At 36.7% G+C, this 24,831-nt stretch overlaps 1 protein-coding gene across 2 annotated transcripts in view; it reads left to right on the top strand.

Moving 5' to 3' along the window:
• The window catches only part of LOC136877546 (lipid scramblase CLPTM1L), a 306,831-nt gene extending 284,991 nt beyond the window's left edge, over window positions 1-21,840 (top strand). For both annotated transcript variants that reach the window (XM_067151673.2, XM_067151672.2), the window contains one exon: window positions 15,397-21,840. In XM_067151673.2, coding sequence (XP_067007774.2) covers window positions 15,397-15,469 — 73 coding nt within the window. In that variant the 3' untranslated portion in view covers window positions 15,470-21,840. The remainder of the gene's footprint in view (window positions 1-15,396) is intronic.
• The last annotated feature ends 2,991 nt before the right edge of the window (window positions 21,841-24,831 follow it).

Genomic DNA, 24,831 nt, shown 5'->3' with positions numbered 1-24,831 from the left:
TTGAGGATGACCTTAGAAAGTTAGGAGTTAAACGTTGGAGAAGAAAAGCTGAGGACCGAGATGAATGGAGGCAGGTGATAAAGGAGGCCAAGGACCTACAAGGACTGTAGCGCCGACCAGTAAGTAAGTAAGTAAGTAAGTAATGGAATAACTATATTGGTATTATTAAGTGGTATGTTCCGAGCTGTCAGTGGAGAATTGGCATGGAATGACATCGGTAGACGAACAGTGGAACAGTGTAACACATCATACACTATCAGGAGTGAAAGTCCGTTGCCATTTATTAAGGTCTGTGTTACCGGCGCGTCGTCCACTTCTCTCCCTACCTTTGACTAATGAGTATAAACATGCTAGACTGCAGTGGTGTATGGAACGACATCACTGGGGACAGGAAAGGTAGTAGATAGTGTTTCCCGGACGAATCCAGGTTCTGTTTGTTTGAAAATGATAGCCGCATTTTGGTTTGCCACAGACAGGGGGAGACGCATCACACTGACTGCATTCGCACAAGATATACAGTGTCAACTTAAGGCCTTTCGGTGTGGGGTGCTATTGGATACAACCACAAATCACAGTTGGTGTGTGTGCAGGACACTGTGACCAGTTTGACCTGTGTGAATGACATCCTGTGACCCGTAGCCATACCCTTTCTGCACGACACCCCAGAAACCATATTTTAGCAGGACAGTACGCGACCACATGTTGCTGCACGAACACATGCCTTCTTGTTGTCACAGGATGTGAGACTGTTGCCCTGGCCCGCCTGATCACCGGACTTGTCGCCAATCAAAAATGTGTGGGATATGGTGAAATGATGGGTGCAGCGCTGTGACCCAATGCCAACCGCCAAAGATGAACTGTGGAACTAAGTGAATGCATCAGGGATGGCTATACCCCAGGATGCCATTCACGCCTTATATGCGTCGATGTCATCATGCATGGAACCAGTTATCAGTGCCCATGGAGGATCCAGTACCTACTAGGCAACAGGACACATGCTGAACCTAGGTGACTGAATTGCTAATCGTTTCTGCAGAACATACTATTGAACATGTCCTGTGAATATGATCTTCTTATCTCAAGTCTTTCAAGGTGTTCTCTTTTTTATGATCCTGAGTGGAATTTGACAAAAAAAGGGGCACAAATTGTGCATTATCATCGAAGCTAGTATGTTATTTTCGTGAATCAGTTGGTGACCACATGTTCATCGCGGTAGTTCCAAACTTAGTAGTAGGCAAAGATGAGACATGAAGTAATTTAAATATTATGAAAGGAATTTAGAAGTAAATTTTGCATGTAGTTCTGACTATATACTGGCATGTTACTACAATCAACCACGTGATAACAGCGTTTGTTACTAGGCATCGCAAAATTGGGTTAAAAAATGCCGAAGGTAGCAGTTTCTGCTGCGGACAGACTTAAAGAATATAAGAGTGAAGGATTTATAATTTCTTGTGGTATTCTAATGTGTAAATATTACGATTGTTGGTTAGATTATCACAGGAAAGGTACTTTAGATAAACATTGTAAATCGGAGAAGCATTCAAAACACCAAGTAACTTTGCGTCTTGAAGTTAGTGATACTAGAGTGGCTACATTGAAAGAAACATTATCAATGCTTGTTGCATGAAGGATTCGAAGGAGGTGTTGATTTTGGACACTACTACTACGTTTGTGAAAGCTAACTTACCAGTAGAGAAGCTAGACAATCCTGCTGTTCATACTTGGCGTAATAAGTATGTTGGCAGAAGTGGAGATTTACCACCAGCAAATCAGATCCGTCAGAAATACATCCCCATTATCAGTGAAAGGAGGAGGGCAGAAATTAACCCCTTGAAGGTCACGGCGCAATATATTGCGTGTAGCGGTAAGTGCCACTGTGGGTACGGTGCAATATATTGCATGTCGGAATTTGAAGTGATATATCTTCGTAACTGTATGTCTTTGGACAACGATTTAAAAACGGATACCTACCTACATCTGTTGGCTATATTTTGAAGTCGTTAGATTATTGTTATCACCACGGGGAGTGCTGGAAATGTTTTTAAGCGGATGTCTTCAGCTTTAGCGAGTCAATTGCAAACAGTTGAACATGGCTGCGCGAAGTCGAGTTCACTTGCTTACAAGCGACGATACAGTTTGTGAAATTCTTATGAATACTGAAAGTGATTGTTCAGTATTTGAAGACAGTGATGAAGACGATGTACGAGTTGTATCTGGAAATAATTCAAGTGGCGAAGACTTAAATGAAAGTGAGGATGAGGTCTTACAGCCGCCATGTCCGAAGCGAATGTAAATAAAGCGCCTAGTAATCACAGAGTTTGGGAAGACAAGACTATAACTAACCAACTCGCGCCAACCGCTTTAGCTTCGATGGCAGTAAGTCAGGAATTCAGAATGTTTCACTGACGAAAAATTGTTCATAAATTGACATTTTCAAAAAAATGTTGTCCGCCTCTGTGGTGTAGTGGTTAGTGTGATTAGCTGCAACTCCTAGAGGCCCGGGTTCGATTCCCGGCTCTGCCACGAAATTTGAAAAGTGGTACGTGGGCTGGAACAAGGTTCACTCAGCCTCGGGAGGTCAACTGAGTAGAGGTGGGCTTGATTCCCACCTCAGCCATCCTGGAAGTGGTTTTCCGTGGTTTCCCACTTCTCCTGTAGGCAAATGCCGGGATGCTACCTAACTTAAGGCCACGGCAGCTTCCTTCCCTCTTCCTTGTATATCCCTTCCAATCTTCCCATCCCCCACCTAGGCCCCTATTCAGCATAGCAGGTGAGGCCTCCTGGGCGAGGTACTGATCATTCTCCCCAGTTGTATCCCCAAACCCAATGTCTCTCGCTCCAGGACACTGCCCGTGAGGTGGTTGAGGTGGGGTACCTCGTTGAGTCCGAGGGAAAAACCAACCCTGGAGGGTAAGCAGATTAAGTAAGCAAGTAAAAAATTGTTCCCTGCACCTTGTTTTCAGGATTTTCATACCAAAAAACATTACTAAAAATGATGTTTCACAATTTTTGTACTCAAACTAGTTGTTTGATGTCTTGTTAACATACTATGTTAAACATTAAAAATTAAATAATTGAAGTTCAACCAATTCAATACATAAAATAAAGAAATGTAGTAATTACATTCTTATTTAAATGGGACCGGTTTCGACCTTAGTCCAGGTCATCATCAGCCGTAAAAACAAGTAGGCAAAATCACACAATGTTTATGAATATTGGAGAAATGGGTCAGATTCACACTCTGTCAGGCACAAAGTCACAACACTATCAAATAATGTATGAAGATTATAAATGAACTTGAAGTCGCAGACGAATAGATTTGTAGAAGCAAACCGCCAGTTCTCGGTGATCAGCGCGGCACATTCAAGGTCATGCGCTGCGTTCTCGAACGCCAAAGTAGAGTGGAGAATGTCTTGAAGGTCCAATATTTGTCTCGGTTGCGGGAAGTTAAGTACGTATATGAAAAATATACGACGCAAATCAGTATAATTGAATGAGAACTTGTGCTCTTGCTAAGTTCTTGGAAAACAGTTGATTTGAAAAAACAATTGTAAAGAGAAAAAAATGTAGTAAAAAGCACAATATCGGAAAACAAATGAAAACTTATATGCACAGTGCGCTATTTTTTAAATTGAAAAAATTATTAGGACATGATTGAAGTAGTCGAAATTGGCGCAAGACAAGAGTTAAAATTTGAAAGAGGAGAACCGAAATGAAGGTCGATTGTTTTTTTTTTTTATAGAGAAGGTAGAATAAATTAACAGAGGAAGAGTGATAGTGAAAAAAGAGAAAAAATAAAAGAGATTGAAGTTAGATGGTATTGAGGAAGGATAAGATAGGGAAAATGAAGGAGGGGTAGTTTAGGGTGGGTTAGGAGGGTGGGTTATTGGAGGTAGAAAATGTGGGTGGGAACTTTGTAAGGCATGGAAAATAGAATTGGGGTTTTGGAATTTGGAATTTTTGAGAGGAAGAATTAGGAAGTCAAAAAGGATATTGTGTTTTTCAGAAATGTCGTTTAAATTGAAATTAGGGTTGAAGTACTGGTCAAGGTGGATAAAGCAATTTTCAGTAATGTTTAAGAGGGGGCCTTTGTTAATGATTTTAAGTATATTCATGTCATTGTTAATACTGGTGAAACTATGCTTGGAGTCTTGTATGTGCTGTCCTATGGCAGAGAATCTGTTGTATTTAATGGCGTTGACATGTTCAGAGTACCTGATATTGAAGTTGCGGCCAGTTTGTCCGACGTAGGAGGAATTGCAGTTGTTGCATTTGAATCTGTATACACCAGATTTAGAAAAAGCATTAGACTTATTTAGAGATTTAGAGTTGTGTAAGATATCAAGATTTCTATTATTAGTTCTAAAAGAAATTTTCATGTTATGTTTTTTAAAAATATTAGTTATTTTATAAGCATCCTGAGTGAAAGTGAAGGTGGAAAAAGCAGTTGGTTTTATTGTGTCTTTAGATAAAGTGGTTTTTGGACGGTGTTTGAATTTGTTGATGATGCGGTTAATGAAGGAGTTGTTAAAGCCATTAAATTTAGCAATGTTGCGGATGGTGTTTAATTCATTATTTAAATCTTTTTTGGACATAGGGGTGTTGAAGGCACGAAAAATTAAGCTGTTATAAGTAGCACGTTTATGAGCTTGGGGGTGCGAAGAATCTTGTCTTATTGTAGTTGCTGTTTGGGTTGGTTTTCTGAAAATTTTGTAAGATAAAGAGGAAGGATGTCTAGTAATAGTTAGGTCTAGAAAATTAAGAGTTTGGTTGTGTTCTGATTCGAGGGTGAATTTAATGTTAGAGTCCAAGTTGTTGAGATGAAGAAGTGTAGAGGCTGCGTTGGTTGATTCCTCATTTAATATTACTAATGTGTCGTCAACATATCTCGCCCAAAAGAGGATGTTGGAGAAATTATTATTATTATTATTAATTTTAGTGTTTTCTAAGAAGTCGAGGTAAATTTCAGCAAGAATGCCAGAAGCTGGTGAGCCCATAGCCAAGCCATCTTGTTGATAAATGGTGTTGTCAAAGGTAAAATAATTATTGTTGAGAACTAATTTTAAAATAGACATGAAGTCTTGAATTTCAAGTTTATAAGTAAAGTTACTGAATTTGTTTAGGTTGTTGTTTATAATGGGGAATAATTTTGAAATTGGAATACTAGGGTACATGTTCACAATATCAAAAGAATGGAGAGAAAAATTTGGTTGGATTTCAAAATTCTTTAATTTGTTGATTAGATCAGAAGTGTTTTTGATAGATTTGTTGGATAAAAATCGATAATTTTTTAGTAAAAATGTTTGGATAAATTTAGAAGTGTTGTATAGGGGACTGGGTCTGTAATTGATTATTGGACGGATGGGAATGTTAGTTTTGTGAATTTTAGGGAGTGCTTTGGCAGTGGGTAGTCCTGGGTTCATGTTTATTAATTTAGTTTTTTCTTGATCTGTGAGGAGAAAGGAAGCGTTTTTTAAAGTATGTTTGAGCAGGCGTTGGATTTTTGAGGTTGGGTCTTTATTTACTATAGAAAAAGAAGGGTCACTGAAAAAGTTTTTGGTTTTATCTAAGTAGTCAGTTTTTTCCATTATGACAGTAGTGTTGCCTTTATCAGATTTGTTGATAATGAGATTATTGTCATTGATTTTCTTTTTAAGATCTGAAATGATTTTATTATCTTTAATTAAATTATTATTATTATTATTATTATTATTATTATTATTATTATTATTATTATTATTATTATTATTATTATTATTATTATTAAGAGAAGTGTTTTTGTTATTGTTAATGAAGACTTTTTCGAGTTTCCTTTTTACTTCATATCTGATTTCATCTTGTACATCTGTTGGCATTTTGTTAATGGCTATTTCAATAATGAATCTGAAGACTTTTTCGAGTTTCCTTTTTACTTCATATCTGATTTCATCTTGTACATCTGTTGGCATTTTGTTAATGGCTATTTCAGTATAGCCATTAACAAAATGCCAACAGATGTACAAGATGAAATCAGATATGAAGTAAAAAGGAAACTCGAAAAAGTCTTCATTAACAATAACAAAAACACTTCTCTTAATAATAATAATAATAATAATAATAATAATAATAATAATAATAATAATAATAATAATAATAATATTAATAATTTAATTAAAGATAATAAAATCATTTCAGATCTTAAAAAGAAAATCAATGACAATAATCTCATTATCACCAAATCTGATAAAGGCAACACTACTGTCATAATGGAAAAAACTGACTACTTAGATAAAACCAAAAACTTTTTCAGTGACCCTTCTTTTTCTATAGTAAATAAAGACCCAACCTCAAAAATCCAACGCCTACTCAAACATACTTTAAAAAACGCTTCCTTTCTCCTCACAGATCAAGAAAAAACTAAATTAATAAACATGAACCCAGGACTACCCACTGCCAAAGCACTCCCTAAAATTCACAAAACTAACATTCCCATCCGTCCAGTAATCAATTACAGACCCAGTCCCCTATACAACACTTCTAAATTTATCCAAACATTTTTACTAAAAAATTATCGATTTTTATCCAACAAATCTATCAAAAACACTTCTGATCTAATCAACAAATTAAAGAATTTTGAAATCCAACCAAATTTTTCTCTCCATTCTTTTGATATTGTGAACATGTACCCTAGTATTCCAATTTCAAAATTATTCCCCATTATAAACAACAACCTAAACAAATTCAGTAACTTTACTTATAAACTTGAAATTCAAGACTTCATGTCTATTTTAAAATTAGTTCTCAACAATAATTATTTTACCTTTGACAACACCATTTATCAACAAGATGGCTTGGCTATGGGCTCACCAGCTTCTGGCATTCTTGCTGAAATTTACCTCGACTTCTTAGAAAACACTAAAATTAATAATAATAATAATAATTTCTCCAACATCCTCTTTTGGGCGAGATATGTCGACGACACATTAGTAATATTAAATGAGGAATCAACCAACGCAGCCTCTACACTTCTTCATCTCAACAACTTGGACTCTAACATTAAATTCACCCTCGAATCAGAACACAACCAAACTCTTAATTTTCTAGACCTAACTATTACTAGACATCCTTCCTCTTTATCTTACAAAATTTTCAGAAAACCAACCCAAACAGCAACTACAATAAGACAAGATTCTTCGCACCCCCAAGCTCATAAACGTGCTACTTATAACAGCTTAATTTTTCGTGCCTTCAACACCCCTATGTCCAAAAAAGATTTAAATAATGAATTAAACACCATCTGCAACATTGCTAAATTTAATGGCTTTAACAACTCCTTCATTAACCGCATCATCAACAAATTCAAACACCGTCCAAAAACCACTTTATCTAAAGACACAATAAAACCAACTGCTTTTTCCACCTTCACTTTCACTCAGGATGCTTATAAAATAACTAATATTTTTAAAAAACATAACATGAAAATTTCTTTTAGAACTAATAATAGAAATCTTGATATCTTACACAACTCTAAATCTCTAAATAAGTCTAATGCTTTTTCTAAATCTGGTGTATACAGATTCAAATGCAACAACTGCAATTCCTCCTACGTCGGACAAACTGGCCGCAACTTCAATATCAGGTACTCTGAACATGTCAACGCCATTAAATACAACAGATTCTCTGCCATAGGACAGCACATACAAGACTCCAAGCATAGTTTCACCAGTATTAACAATGACATGAATATACTTAAAATCATTAACAAAGGCCCCCTCTTAAACATTACTGAAAATTGCTTTATCCACCTTGACCAGTACTTCAACCCTAATTTCAATTTAAACGACATTTCTGAAAAACACAATATCCTTTTTGACTTCCTAATTCTTCTTCTCAAAAATTCCAAATTCCAAAACCCCAATTCTATTTTCCATGCCTTACAAAGTTCCCACCCACATTTTCTACCTCCAATAACCCACCCTCCTAACCCACCCTAAACTACCCCTCCTTCATTTTCCCTATCTTATCCTTCCTCAATACCATCTAACTTCAATCTCTTTTATTTTTTCTCTTTTTTCACTATCACTCTTCCTCTGTTAATTTATTCTACCTTCTCTATAAAAAAAAAAAAAACAATCGACCTTCATTTCGGTTCTCCTCTTTCAAATTTTAACTCTTGTCTTGCGCCAATTTCGACTACTTCAATCATGTCCTAATAATTTTTTCAATTTAAAAAATAGCGCACTGTGCATATAAGTTTTCATTTGTTTTCCGATATTGCGCTTTTTACTACATTTTTTTCTCTTTACAATTGTTTTTTTCAAATCAACTGTTTTCCAAGAACTTAGCAAGAGCACAAGTTCTCATTCAATTATACTGATTTGCGTCGTATATTTTTCATATACGTACTTAACTTCCCGCAACCGAGACAAATATTGGACCTTCAAGACATTCTCCACTCTACTTTGGCGTTCGAGAACGCAGCGCATGACCTTGAATGTGCCGCGCTGATCACCGAGAACTGGTGGTTTGCTTCTACAAATCTATTCGTCTGCGACTTCAAGTTTATTTATAATCTTCATACATTATTTGATAGTGTTGTGACTTTGTGCCTGACAGAGTGTGAATCTGACCCATTTCTCCAATATTCATAAACATTGTGTGATTTTGCCTACTTGTTTTTACGGCTGATGATGACCTGGACTAAGGTCGAAACCGGTCCCATTTAAATAAGAATGTAATTACTACATTTCTTTATTTTATGTATTGAATTGGTTGAACTTCAATTATTTAATTTTTAATGTTAATAATTTCAATACGGAACAATGAAATTTTTATCTTTAAATGCTATGTTAAATACATTTGTTTCGTTAAAATATAATGCCTCTTTAGGGTTGTTTTGCAAACATGTGCAATAACCTAAATTTTGGGGTGTGCAGTGGATTAAGAAACCTGACTCTCAAAGGGTTAAGGAAGAGTTAAAAAACAAAGATGCATTTCTGCTATGTGATGAAAAAACTAATAAGAATGGTAAGTGTGTTTTAAACATCATACTTCATCCATCAGTACCATAAACTGAAATGAACACCCATCTGGCTGCTTTTGTTTTTCTAGATTATGCCAATAGCACAAATTGTGCCAATGCTATATTAGATACTTCAAATTCCTACGAAATTGAATGGGAGTGTGTGGCGGCAGCAGTTACGGACTGTGCATGCTGCACGACAAAATGTGTAACTACTCCTCAAGTACTGAGTGAAGAAGTAGGCCATACCCAGTGCTGGGTGCATAAAGTCAATCTTGTCGGTTGCATATTTGAAAACGAGCTGGACGAATTGAATATGTCTATAGTAAAGACAAAGAATGCCTTTTCCAATACACAAAAAGGAAAAGGCAACTACGCTACATTTCTAAGAGAGAAATATGAAAAACAGAAGAAGATGAAATTCTAGCTCTCCCAATGCGTGTGTGTGTACAAGATGGTATTCCTGGTTTAAGGCTGCAGTGTATATGGCCACACATGTGGGGAAGATATGGTATCATTTTTCAAAACACTGGAACATTCAAATTCTGGGGTCAGACTTTTCCAACAAGCACTGAGTTCAACAATACAAATTATAAATTCTTTTTTCATTTATTCATTCGTGTAAGAGGTACCAATGTATACAAGAAAGAGATACTGAATAGATGTACTGAATATAAAAAATGTACAAAGTACCAAGATCAGTTTCAATGGTTAATTCTTTTTCCAAGAAGTGTAGACTTCAACAATTCAAATTATGAAATTACAAGCAGTGTATGGTTCTGTTGTTGGTGCTTCTCTTATAGAGTAGCTTAATTTCTTGGAGGTACTGGGCCAATGACCTAGATGTTAGGCCCCTTCAAACAACAACCAACAAGCATCATCAGTTTCTTGGAGGGATCTAAGTACCCATGAATTCATGTACTCGCCGGGAAGTTAGATGACCTTTGAAGTGAAGTTCAAACTATTAGGCGATGGTGGAGTATGCAACCAAACAGTCCTCCAGAACTTGGAACAGCTTCCTCAAAAGAGGCAGGTAATGGTTAAGTTCAAACTTCATATGTTGCCCAGTTAGCTCTAGTAAAAGTCAGGACTTTATGGACCATGGAACCAGCCAGAAAGACCGTAGAAGCCATCAAGTCGTCGTTTAATTGTCGGCATGCAACTAAGAACGTATCATCCTACAGAACGACTCCAGTTTAAGAATAATTCTCCATTTCTGAAGAGGATGGAGTCTTCAACAGTTTTTAGATACTCACAGCATTAACCTGACTGCCATCAAAATCCAACTGCGTTACGAAGATTGTGTGAATGTTTCAGAGATTCTCATGGGATTAAGGCTTGCTCATGGAGACTATGCAACTACTGCATTAAAAAGTATGTAGTATCCATGTTCAAGTATGGATTCTGAAAGGTCGTTTAAAAAATGTAGTCTCATAGTAAGTGATAGGAGGCGACGATTAACAGATGCAAATGCTGAGACATTGACCATGATCTACTTTCGTGAGACACTGGCCATGATCTACTTTCAATGATTTCACTACAGTATTCAGATAAAACTGAAAAAGTTAACTTGTATTCATTTAAGATGTGTTTCAAGATGCTGCATGAAGGAGAATGTAAAATAAAGAATTTTAAATCAACAAATCATTAAAAAAAAATAAAAACACTTTCTAACACTTCAAACTGTAAACCAAAGCTCCACTCACCTCAATGCCCAATAAAGAGCTGCCTATTACAGTGTGATCCATAGAGCTGTCAACTGAAAACCTTAAAACAGAAATAGAGTAAACACAATTCACACAAGAATGACTGTTTTAATAGACAAGATCATTTACAAAATTAAACACAAATCCAATCTTGTTAAAGAAAATAAACCTAAAAGTGAGCATGCATCTTTTACCACCAGCATTTACTACATCACTAACTTAAAATGTAATTTGAAAATGGCATTAAAAACTTCCAACAAATATGATCATTCAGGTATTTATAGACTGAAATGCATTAATTGTAAAGCTAGCTACATTGAACAAACAGGTAGGGATTTCAGTACCCATTACATCAAACACATGAACACTCTTAAACAGAACCACTTTTCTGCTATAGGATAACATCTGATTCACTTCAAACACAACTTTTCCAATATTGAACAAGACATGAAAATCCTAAAAATTATATCAAAAGGAACCCTGCTCAGTTTCACTGAAAAATGTTTTATACACTTAGACCAGTACACTAATCCTAACTACAATCTTAATGAAATTAATGAAAAAAAATCACAAATGTTTTATACAAATGCCATCTTTCTCCTAATTAACGACTTTTATTCTGATAAAATTATCAACCAACACCGCACATGCTCTGGTCCCTTCAGACCACAGTAGGCCATCACACATTCCTTCACAACTCGAGTTAAGACAATGTTTGTTCCATTCTGAACCCAAAATATTTCTTATTCACAAATCAAAACTCAAAAGTATGAAATTTTTACATTATATTCTTGACTGTGTCACATTCAGCAGAATCGCCTTCCCATAGAAATGGGGTTATGCTGTGGTGGAAAGAGGCCAGTCTTGTGGGAGTTGCTGCTCTAAACTGTTCTGTGTTGGGTGTTCACCATGTTTACAAACTATGAACAGCAATGTTGGCTGAAAATTCATTGTGCCCATGGCTACGCAGCATGACAATGTTGCAGGCTGAAGTAGGCAATTATAGGCAAAAAAGCCTAAATTAATTTGTGTATTGAAAGCTTACTTTTGTGTCAAGGAAAAAGTAGGCAAATAGGTAAAGCCTCATGATTTCACGTAGTGGATTGCATTTAATTATGTTCCATAACATGTTATTCAAGATTTACAAAAGTATGAAAGTTTGTAGATTCCATTCATAGCCAAATATGCTCCCCTGCCATTTCCTTGTCATCTGAAATGAGTCGGCTATCCAGCCACAGCTAATGTTCAGTTCCATATAGCTAATACCCTGCTCTGTTTCTGTTTCACATGCTTTAAATTGTAGTATATCATGTGAAATATCATATCCATCATCACATAAGCATTTCACGTAGTGAAGCAGTTCATTTTCAACCTCAGGAAATTTTCTAAATTTTGGCTCCCAGAATGCTTTTCTTGATTTAGTTCAAGTGCAACTTTCTGTTTTTACCAGTAGCATACATTATGTAATTCCATTTTATACTACGAAAGTAGCATTAGTGCAGTGGACTATGTGGTAGCAGCATTTTGGTGAATTTCTGTGTCATTTCCTACACAAACGTTTCACGAACGCTCCTAAGGGTGAACTCCTCCACCCTTAGCCATTGATTCTCCCTTACTTTGTCAGGTTTGGTGATGGCCGCCCAACCCTCGGCCAGACAGTCGCAGGTAGTACGGTCTACTGTCACATATGGTAGCAGGGTGCTCCTGACCTGACCTTTGAATATCTAATATACCTTATGTATAGAAATCACTATAGCGTCAAGGACCTCACATTTGTTTGTTTTAGAAATTGAAGTATTCCTAAAGGCATTTTTAATATTTTCCAGCAAATTAGATGTATTGGGGTATAATCTTTGAAGGTTAATGATATTTCTTTATTTCTCTTGTTCTCTCATTTTATTATCATTCATGATTGTCATATCAAGGACCAATAGCCATCCACACAATATTCCCTTTTAAAACAATGGAGGAGTGGAAATGGAAAACGACCTAAGTGCCAGAAGGTATCTAGTGGAGAAGTACGGACAAAACGATTGCTGTCAAGAATATGCCACTTACATTGTTCTCCATGTCATTCTGCTGGCACATGTGACGTTTTCCAGGTCATTACGCAACACAATAATGAATGACCTGTCATTCTGTTTTGGAACGTACTCAGTGCATTTAGGAACATTTAATTGAGTGGTATATGTATGTATTCATCACATATTATCTCTCATACATTGTGATGTAAGCCTACATACTATCTAACGTGAAAAGGGTAAACAAATGACACATTTCCAGTTAAGTTTTATGATTGCGCACATTTTGTAACTGAACGACACACCAAGTATCTTTCCTATACAGCATAGAGCATGTTAAAGAACACTTTAATCATCATTATGAAACGAAACATACAATACATGCAGGACGTGTTATGAAGTGGATAATATCCTTATATGAATGTTACACTGTACTTGGTTATGAACACACGGTTTCTTCTCGACACAGCTGACGATAGTAATCTCTATACTTTACATCTAAGTAGTCGCAGAGCGCCAGCAGATCCTTCTTCTTTTCTGCACTGGTATGATGATGCTTCTGAACATGGGGAAGCCGTGATGGTGGAGGAAGCCCCCGCATTTTCTTTGTTTTCTTAAATATCTTGTATGACGCCCAATCACTATCGAATGACGTTCTGACATGTATTACTTTAGGGTGTCAGTTACTCTAATGTGTGAGGCTTTACTGAGCTGCAACTTTGTAGTATTGATGTACTCATTGGCGAGAGCTCCAAAGTCAAACCAATCATCTTTACCCATTTTAACTATCTTGAATGGTTTTTTTTTGGTCTTGCGGACTTAATAACGGCCTCTAGCTCATCTGGGATCATGGTTTTCATTACTCGTTTCCTTTTCTCAATGAGACTGAAGTCCCTGTCACATGTCATGAAACTATGTCCGGACACTAAGAATTTTAAATCAATAGTATCAAAATGGTCTTTAGCAATTAAATAAATGAGTGCCATTATCATCATCCTGTTTTTCTGTGATGCGCAGTTGTCACACCATATAACAACGTTTCGTTTGTTTGTATATCGGAACGTCATCACTTTGAATAAACAAGATGATATTTCATTACCCCCTCCACCTCCGCTCCCTTCATCCCACAAGCACATGAAACTGTCATTGGTGCCTGAATCATGTATACATTGATTATAGTAAGCTAGTTGTCATGAGTAAAACATGCTGGAATGCTTGAGGGTAGGAACAAACAGAACCTGTTGCATATCCATACTCACTGTGCAGGTACTACTGGTGGGTAACTGAGAATCACAGATATCTCTTTTCATAAGTGTTTGTGTTTTTTCCGCTTGCTCTGCGTGTAGCTGTAGTTCACTGTTGGCCTTATGTTGTTCCGACACTGAAGAAGTGGCTTTCACAGTGGTCTGCAGCTTGTCACAACGCTGGCAAGTGTCTGTTCTGGGTTTAGCAATGGAGAGTGTCTTAAAATCGGTCTTGAAGACGCCACAATAGTTTTGTATGTCACCTTATTGTCTGGATACTTTTCTTTGAACACAGTAAACATCTGGTGGTAACTTAAATCCGGACTGAGATATTCTTTCTGCGATTTCTTCTTACCGTAATGACTGTCTTCTCGGGGAAAGGAATTTATACGGTTTTCCACCAGATGTAGGATGCTAGAAGATCCCTATCATTTGTGGTGAACTTAACCTTATGCCTGTTTGAGCCTTCACTTTTCACCGTTCCGTCTTCATAAACCATAACACCTTTCTTTTTCTTTTCTTGAAGTGTCCAAAGCTGCTGATTTATCACAGCAAAAATCTCCTTGGAACGACTTACTGCACACTTGCACATGCTCACCTCTTCTGTTAGGGACACTGTAGCACACTGTTACTTCTCTCTTACTATCTGATGGATGGTTGTATGTTTCGTGTCATCTTCTGTTTACGTTCACAAGTTCCAGTCTATTTAAAAGGTATGTACTTTGCTCATTTTCGCAAAAAGTGTAGAACTGGGTGAACAGGCTCACCCTGTACTCGCATAGTAACGTCTTACAAGCATATTTACACTTACATGTATGTTGTTCTGCTGGCACTTTCTTGCCAGGAATCTCACGACCTGTAGATGTTGTGTAAGGTTTACCAGCGGTACGTTTCTCCTTATGCTCTTTGTTTATCGTTGGTTTGTAAACCTTCCAAGACGTATGAGGTTCCATGTCAGTTCATCTGCATTACACACACACACAGTGTAATAACGTGTCACACAACCACTGTAACAGCACTGGCTGGTGCGATGTAGTGTGGTGCGAGCTGCGGCACTACACACATTGATGACCGGACCTCCCTAGGCACTTGCGTCACTCTCCAGGCCACGGTCACTGGCACTAGTGTTTGCTCAAAATGCTAACGCTATCTGTGTACCGTGGTTGGAATGAATATAAATGTTTCTGGTACATGAATCCTTTTCAGAGGGATCACCACAACACACAGGCTCATGTCGTAACAAAAACCTCAAAATGACATTTGTGGCACTTACGTGGTTTTCCATTTCCACTCCTCAATTATGTCATAGCTATGAAGAAAGGGATCTTGATTTTAATGTAATTCTTAGCATTAAGTAGGTCCCTAATGCATACCTTAGTTTATCAGCTTAGAGTTCATCTTAATTTTATACTTTGTTGTAGGTTGTATCCTGTTGATAAATCACGACAAGATGAGTTGGGTAGTATTCAAGAAGAAGATAAGAAGACTAAATGAGGCTTAAGTCAGATATTTAGTTCATCTGTCAGTGTTGCTATTTATTTTTGCTCTCCTATTTATTGATTCTGAAAATGCACTATTTTGTTATGGTGAATGAAGTTCTGTAATTCCATTTTATACTATGGTGCGGTGGACTGTGCAACATAAAGAATTTTCATGGAGAAAAGTTTGTACTACCTAGATTAAGATGTTTTATTACTAAGGCATTGAGTATTAAATTTAATATTAAAAAATGTTGACTATGAAATTAAAGAGTTTCCTATACAGTACAACTAGATCATATTTTGGGAAGAATTGTGATTGAGCAATTTCATTAATAGTCTTATTTCATGACATAAGCCCTAAATACCATCTGCTACTTAATATCCAGAATTCCTAGAAATTAAATGTATGACTGAGTATTGAAAGTTATGTAAGTTTTCCAATTAATTATTAAACTATGAGTGAGTAAAATGTGTATAATGATCATGTTGAACTGTTTAATGCAATATTGTTATGTATTTAGTTATAAAGCATCTGTAATGTGCAGTTGGCCTAGTATTTTTGACATAGTTTTATATGATTGTTATAGGATATTGTGCTAAGAAGTTCATTGTTATAAGATTGTTCTTCTAAAGGAACAAATCACAAAAGTTAATTTCTTAAGAAGTGTTATCTTCAGCAAATTCTCATGTGATGGGCTTTCAAAGCTGAATTTGCACCTTTATACTCTTCTCACCTACATAATTCAATCTTTGGGTGAGATTAATGGAGATAAAAGAACCTCTTTGTTTCTTAGTTAAAGCTCCTAAGGAATTGTGTTGTGACACTTTGTGTTAAATATTGTCCTTATATGTGTGCGTGCATATGAAAAGGGACCATATGTTGGGTATTGAGATAAAAGTACTGTTGTGTTCCATAATATGTAACTGATATCATGTAATTGAATGCCTCCAAAAGAAATTAAGGCCTTAAATTAGAATGTAATGTTACAACATAAGATTTCATAACTTTTCAGTAGAGCTGTTTAAAAATTTGGTTACTTTATGACACAAATAACTTCTAAACTATTCGGAAGTTACGCTGGTGTTTACATTTTCATGTTCACCGGTATTCTGTCATAGACTTTTTTAAACGAAAATTACCAACATATTATTTATGGTCTAATATTTTCGTGGGCTAAGTCTCTGAGGTTTAATGACTTGTAGAAGGTCACTGAAGACAACTAATTGCAACACTACTGCATTTTATAAAAATTATCACATACCTTAATGATTGTTAATCACAGCCAGCATAAGACAGGAATATCAGTTATTCATCCTGAGGCCTGCGTTTTGGGCATATTATATGCCCTTTCACCGTCTGGTCCCGATGTTGTGACTCTCCACAGTAGCTGCAGGTGGGTCGAGACCGCTTCTTTGGGGGAAAATTTTCTTGGAGTTGGTGGTTTTCTCTTGTGAACCTTACTTTTTTTTTTTTTTAAGCGTTACACTTTTTGAAGAAGATGATGATAGTGTAATTATTGGCACAGGAGGAGAAACAGAAACTGGCTTCGTAAGATTTTCACTTGAGGTGGTTGGTGGCGGCATTGTTGGAACAGGGAAAGATGTTACAGCAGGACATAGTATATCTTTCTTATCTTCTGATACAAAGGGTCTAATTTTTTCATGGAGATACATCTGTTTATTGATGTTAATTCCTTGAGGTTTGATGACTTGTGGAAGGTCACTGAAGTCAGGCGGTGGATCTTCTGGAAGTATGGAGTAGGATACTTTGTCAGAAACTATGGATTTCTTTGTCAACACTACACCAGAGTGTTCTTTCATATACACAGAGTGATGTATCTGGGTTATTTGTGGAATGTTTTTCATTTCAGCATGGAACTTGTTTTGCCAGCCATAAGTAGAAATTGTTACATTTCTGGATTCTGTGCCTACAGCGACAGGAATAATAGAGCTAGAAACCTGACAACTTTTACGGGCGATATTAGTAATAACTTCACTTTCATTTTCCCCGGAATGCTCTTTTGAAACAACCAAAATACAAATCAGGTTGAAATTTTGTGTGTCCCTCTGGCAAAAATGAAATTTTTCATCAGCTGTTATTTCCCGTCATAACTCTCCACATAAGGTATCTCATTAAGATGTTTTTATTTTGCCCAGCACAGTTATCAGCATGGAATTCTAAATGCTCCTCACCTACTGAACATTTTTTGAAGAAGTGATGTACAAGAGATAAGACAGCATTTACTCCTTTACCTGCAATACAAGCTTCTGGAATAATGTACAAAACAATTTGTTAAGTAGTTCACACGCTTCACCAAAGAGACCCACTTTGTAGCCTGTAAGAAAGAAAATGGGTCCAACTTGTGGATCGTATGGTAAGTACACCTGTTGGGCAAAATGAAAACTATAATGCATTGTGCTGTTGTATGTGTTACAGCTGTGTTCCCTTATCTACAATTGTCTATGGTGTTTTTATAAGCAGTCCGCTCTGCTTGAATGTGATTAAGATGATGTATAGTCTTCTCCATCAGATTTATTTTTTCCTCCTCATCCATAATTGACAGTTTCCTATTACAGTTCGATTGCTTCTACAAGTCATACAAAGATCAGTCTTGGGTTTCTGATCTACTATGTTACTGCAAAATGTACGCCAGATGGGATAGCAGGACGAGAGTGATACAGGAATTCTCTCTAATGATTTACAACTGTCAGAGTATTAGTTTTGTAGGGATCTGATCTGGCATGACAAGTGCATTTTGTTCACTGAAATTAGTCATAAAGTCAATTGCATGTTTACGATCATCAAAAGGAATAGATTTTATCTGAGATAATACGTCTCGGTGAATTTTAGGCTGCATCCCTTCTTTCTTGAATTGTTCCTTTAAATTTTTTAGCCTCTTAGAGCCAGAAGTGAATACAAATTGAAAGAATGACTGACAAACCTCTTGCCCTCTGAAGTGTTAAATGTGTTTCTTTCCTGTCATAATTTTTTCTCTTAGTAGCTGTCGTCATTGACTGGTTTCATACTAATGCATTCATCGCACACTTCTCCACAGTATGAAATACACTGAAAGACTGCATCGGTATCGGAAATGTTTGGAGCAGACAGGATGTTTATGAAACCTGTTACCTTTATTAAAAGTGCCCAGCAAAGGCTTTATTTATCATAAGATATCCAAGTCATCTCATCTTATGCTTGCGCAGCTATGAGCACAAGCGAGTAAGTGGGTGGAGCCTCGCTTGCGATGCGTAAAGTGGTCCCTTGGTATTAAATCTCACGTTTTAGCAGTGAATATTGTCAGAGGGCTTTTAAATTCACGCAGTGAGTAGATGACGGTCTAAGCAATACATAGGTATCAAAAACAAAAATTTGATATTTTATTCTCTTAAGTGTTTTTTTTTTTTTTTTTACAATTCTTTTGTGAATTGTTGACCGAGAAGAGGTCCCTTTTCTTACGCACGCACACGCGTGTGGAGTCACACATTTATTTGCTGGTCAGAGGAGACATGGTACCTCTCGGAACAAAAGATATTGGTGAAGAAATTATGTGGGAATCAAGATGATTACACAGAGTGACTGAAATAGGACTTAAATGTTCTTTTAACTTGTGACATCTTAAAAAAAACTGTATTTACTTGCATAACTTCTTTTATAAAGAAACATAATACCAAAGAATTTGTGTGTTCAGCTCTCAAAACTTAGCTGGGAATTAAAATATCAAATAATTATTCAACATTAAAAATTAGACATAAAAAATAACATGTTTAAATTAGCACAAGTGGAAAGTGTAATAATAGACCATCATAAGAGCATTTACAGTTCCTTAAATTTTCTGCATTGATAGGTTGCAGTAACTGATACATATAGTACTTATATTTTTTAAAGTTGGTGCTTGAAATAAATGAAAAAAAAAAAAACCCAAAAACATTTCTGAATTAAAATTATTGATGTTTTCAAAAGAAATTGTATTTACTTATTGTGCTTAATTCCTAGTCACTATCACCCTGGTGGGTGGCACTCCTATAATTGTTTTGTTTTCAAAATTCTCTTCTAAGATTCATTGGTTTCCTACAGTGTATATTCTTCACTCGAGCCAATGTTCTTGTAGGTTGATGAGCCCCCAAGCCTAAACTATCTACTCGCAGCAGTATTTGTAATTTTAATGCCTTTCATTAGTATACAGTATACTATATTTCTAACCGCCATCCTGTTTAAAAAACAGAGAGATTGAGTGGTTCAAGGACAAATAGTAGTCTCTCCCTATCCTTATTGTGAGCTTGGGTGATCATTTAGTACATGTACTGCAGATGTGAGGTATCTTCAGAAACTGAGTAGCATTTATTAAATCTGTTATGAAGCGACTTGCCAATTGTATTGTGACTAGATTTCTCAAAGATAATGTTATTCCTTAGATTTACTTTTTTTGTAGTATTCATTCTCACATCAACTCAGGTTTCTTGTTTAGTTAGCCAGACTATTATATTTTAAAGTATTTTTTTAAAATTTTAACTTTTAAAGCAGTCTTTTGTGATTTGTTCCTTTCTTTATAAAGGCCAGTGTTATCTAGCTAATTAACATTCCATTCTATGAGTGAGCGAGAGAAAGGAAGATTTTAAAGGTGATAATATGTTGGTTTTAGTGGCATAATTGTGTCATTTCAAGACAAAATAAGTTATGTGCATAAACTAAGTTAATAAATGGATGAATGTCTAATAATTCCATACTAATCGACTGAATGATCTTGCTGATTGAATGTAAATTTTCACACACATATATGTATGGAGTTTAACAGCATTTCTTAACCCTTGAGCGGGCGCGCTGTTTTTTATAACACGAGCGGGTGCACAGTGTACTTTGTACGCATGTAAGTAATACTTAAAAAAAAAGTAAACTTCTTTGAGTTAAATCACAGTTTAAATAAACAAAGATAGGATAAACTTACATTATATGAGTCAAATCACTGCTTAATTAATCAATTCCAGTAATAAAATAAACTTTCATTGTATCACTATGTTGCCGCAGCTGACGGGCTGACTTATGTTCATCTGGCCCAATGGTTTTCTCAAGCACACACTGCACAACAACACACTTTCATTACAATATAAAATGACATAAAATGACAATCAATTATGAGACAGTATCACTTATCCAATTTCTTTAGATCTGCACAGTTACACACTGTCCTCTCTTGTTGGTAGCAGGCTCTTCAGTTCTTTTAACCTGTGGTTCTTTGTATTTCTTGAGGAAAGTTGCTATTTTGGCAGGAAGTGAAGGAATTTTTAGCTCTTCACACTAGCTGAGGCTTCTTGAGGGAAAATCCTTCTCTTCTTTTTTTTTTTTTTGGATTTGCCTCATGATTTGAGCATTGATTCCTGCTAAATCCATTAGAGCATAGAATACGACCAATGGCCATCTTCTCCTCACACGTGCGACGGAATATGCACCTCCCAGTTGATCGACTTTGTTGATTTCTCCCTTTGTTACATTGTAATCCAAAACTACCTCTGGTTTACCTGTAGCTTCATCAACTGTTCCAGATTCGTGTATAGTTGAAAGTAGTAAAAATATTTTTAAAAAATTTTTGGTGTTGAACCCTGGATCCTTGTTGAGTAGCTACTCGAATTCATTGTCGGTCAGTTTTGATCTTGCCCTGCATAGAGTGACAAGAACTTGCTTGTTACGCATTATATTTTGCATTGCTGAAAAGGTAACGAAATAAAAGTGAAGGGAATACTACTTACATGCACGTGGCGCACTTTGTACACTGAGACGACACACTACACTGCGTATTTTATTTTATTTTAATGCTGCTCACTTGGACATATGACAGCACAACTTATCATCGCTATGCTGGGTGAAGCAGTAATGAAGGAATAGGTACGAGTTCGCAGTTGTAAAACAACAATGGAACGATAAAAGGCAATGCTATTTGTTGTTGGCGCACTTTATACATAGGCGTGCCCGCTTGAGGGTTAATGCAGAATCCTTTCTTTGTTATGAAGTCCTGTGTTACATTGTATTTACCTTCAGTAAATATTTGGTGATGTAACAGATGCACAGTACACTATGATTCCAGATTGTGTAAAACATTCACATTTGTATTGTAATGAATATTGGAATTATTTGCAATTAGCAAGTCAGAATTGCTGTGTCAAACACTCCATTTAAATGCTTAATACAAAATTATATTGACCCTATTTTATTGACAGAAATTTTAAAATCTTGTTGACCTTTCATTTTGATTTATGTCTAAACTACAATAGAAAATGGATTTCAGTTGTAAATTATTATGCAGTATTTTGTATTTAAATGACTTTGAAATATGATTAAGATTATAATGAAAGCTTTAGGTGCACAATTTAAAAAATAAATAATTTACATAATCTCTCTTTTTTTGCTGTAGGTCCAATATAGCTTACATCCAACACTTGCACGTTCATTATTTTAAAGGTTTATTTTACTACCCAGTGAGGTAGAATTAAGCCCCTCCATAAAGTAAAATATTTATAGACATATTAGAAATTCTCTTCTGGACAACATTTGTTAGCACCATTAACAGTTTGATATTTAACATGCAATATAAGTATATTTATTAAATATCTATTTGCTTCTGGTTTTCTGGGCTCCTCTTCTCCCATGTGTGTTACCTGAAAACCATTCAGTATTTAATCTAGTATTTTCCCAGGACGTGTCATTTTCTTAACCTGTATGATAAAATTAATTGATTTTGTAGGTAACCTTTCTGCCTTCATTAACCTTATATGACGAGACTACAGAATCTGATTTACAAGGGCAACTTCATCTTGTGTGTTCCTTTAAAACTTTTTACTCTGCCATCATGTGCCAGCTCTAAATGTAGATCAGTGTTGATCGATTCATTATTATTATTATACTGTACTTGAGTTGGAAACATACAAATTTACAGTTAATGTACAAGTCTGTTTGAAGTACATAAAACATGACGTGTGAGGTCATATTTCACATGCTCAGTATTTTACAATGTACAGTGCACTCGGAGTGGCTTGTAGGAGATCATCCTCTGTGTAAGATGCTAGGCACAGATGATACTGAAGCATGTGGCTCGTGGTTTGTTCTTGTTCACATTCACAACTTGTATCACTTGTGCTGAATCTCCATTTCTTCAAGTTATCCCTGGATCTTCCCACTCTCGATCGTAGCCTGTTCAGGGACTTCCACACCAGCCGGCTTTCATTATGTCCAGGTGGTAACTGCTCAGCTGCCGGCACCCATCTACTCTTCTTCCACAGTTCCAGCTTTGCCTTCTCAGGTTAGACAGTAAGCACCTCAGAAGCTCTTCCGTGATCTCAGCCATTGCTGAGGAGGACTACCGTATTTACGTAAATAATCCCCGCATATTAAAAAAAAAAAATTAATTGAAGCATGAAATTGGGGTGCGAGTTTTATTTGCGTCAAGGTTGGCAACACACTCCTGGCTCGCCTAGTTTTTGATGTTGAGTGTACAGTTGTGCTTTGTGCAACCGCAGATGGAAGAAAACTGTCCCCATATGTCATATTTAAACAGAAAGCAATTTAGATTTATAATTCTAAACTGCCTTTACAGGTGGTTCATGTTTGTGGGTTACTGTAGTCACGTCCTAGTTCGTGAATCATGGGCAACGGCTGAGTGGCCTAGTAAGTGGTCCTGAGAGTTGGGATACCAGTTGCTATGGAATGGGAGTGGGCATCTTGGACATATTCTGAGTCCTGGCCTTCCTTGTGCTCAAGCGGCTAGGACTATACAATTCACCGGTAGTCCATAACCTGTTAGAGGAGAGATCCTCACTTGGACTATGTGCAAGTAGGGTAGCATCCTGCTTCATGAATTTACCGAGCTCAGAACATTTTAAGCAAGCTTTGGACCTATGGGAGTAACGGAGTCCCACTCCCATTTGAGAGATGAGGGACTCCTTGGAAACAACTTGGCGAACGAAATGGAATTCGATGGGGGAGCTATCAATATTAATGGGGCTTATGGAAAAAAGAAAGTAGAACTGGCTGAGACAGCAAAGAGGATGCATCTGGATGTGCTAGGAGTAAGTAATATTCGGGTAAGGGGAGATAGCGAGGAAGAGAGAGGAGATTATAAAATGTACTTGACGGGTGTTAGAAAGGGAAGGACAGAGTCTGGGGTAGGGCTCTTTATCAGGAATACCATTGCACGCAAATGGCGAATGATGTGGGTAGATTTGTCAGTTGGAGGAATTAGGACTAGAATTGTGTCCGTGTATTCACCATGTGAGGGTGCAGATGAGGATGTTGACAAGTTTTATGAAGCATTGAGCGACATCGTGGTCAGGGTCAACAGCAAGGATAGAATAGTGCTGGTGGGCGATTTCAATGCGAGAGCTGGAAATAAAACTGAAGGATACGAAAGGGTGATTAGTAAATGTGGGGAAGATATGGAAGCTAATGGGAATGGGAAGCGTTTGCTGGACTTCTGTGCTAGTATGGGTTTAGCTGTTATGAATACATTCTTCAAGCATAAGGCTATTCACCGGTACACATGGGAGGCTAGGGGTACCAGATCCATAATAGACTATATCTTAACAGACTTCGAATTCAGGAAATCTGTTAGGAATGTACGAGTTTTCCGCGAATTTTTCGATGATACAGACCACTATCTGATCTGTAGTGAACTAAGTATCTCTAGGCCTAGGGTAGAGAAAGTGAAATCTGTCTGCAAACGAATAAGGGTAGAAAATCTCCAGGATGAGGAAATTAGACAGAAGTACATGGATATGATTAGTGAGAAGTTTCGAACAGTAGACAGTAAGCAGGTTCAGGATATAGAAAGTGAATGGTTGGCATACAGGGATGCTGTAGTGGAAACAGCAAGGGAATGCCTAGGAACAACTGTGTGTAAAGATGGGAAAAGGCGAACATCTTGGTGGAATGATGAAGTGAGAGCAGCTTGTAAATGTAAAAAGAAGGCTTATCAGAAATGGCTCCAAACAAGGGCCGAGGCAGACAGGGATTTGTACGTAGATGAAAGAAACAGAGCGAAACAAATAGTTGTTGAATCCAAAAAGAAGTCGTGGGAAGATTTTGGTAACAACCTGGAAAGGTTAGGTCAAGCAGCAGGGAAACCTTTCTGGACAGTAATAAAGAATCTTAGGAAGGGAGGGAAAACGGAAATGAACGGTGTTTTGAGTAATTCAGGTGAACTCATAATAGATCCCAGGGAATCACTGGAAAGGTGGAGGGAACATTTTGAACATCTTCTCAATGTAAAAGGAAATCATCCTGGTGGTGTTGCGAACAGCCAAGCTCATGGGGAGGAGGAAAATAATATTGGTGAAATTATGCTGGAGGAAGTGGAAAGGATGGTAAATCAACTCCATTGTCATAAGGCA

Source organism: Anabrus simplex, chromosome 7 (genome assembly GCF_040414725.1).
Source record: "Anabrus simplex isolate iqAnaSimp1 chromosome 7, ASM4041472v1, whole genome shotgun sequence".
In the NCBI taxonomy this organism is placed as follows: Eukaryota; Metazoa; Arthropoda; class Insecta; order Orthoptera; family Tettigoniidae; genus Anabrus; species Anabrus simplex.
The sequence above is the reverse complement of the archived record's forward strand: the minus strand, read 5'-3'. Positions and strand labels throughout refer to the sequence as shown.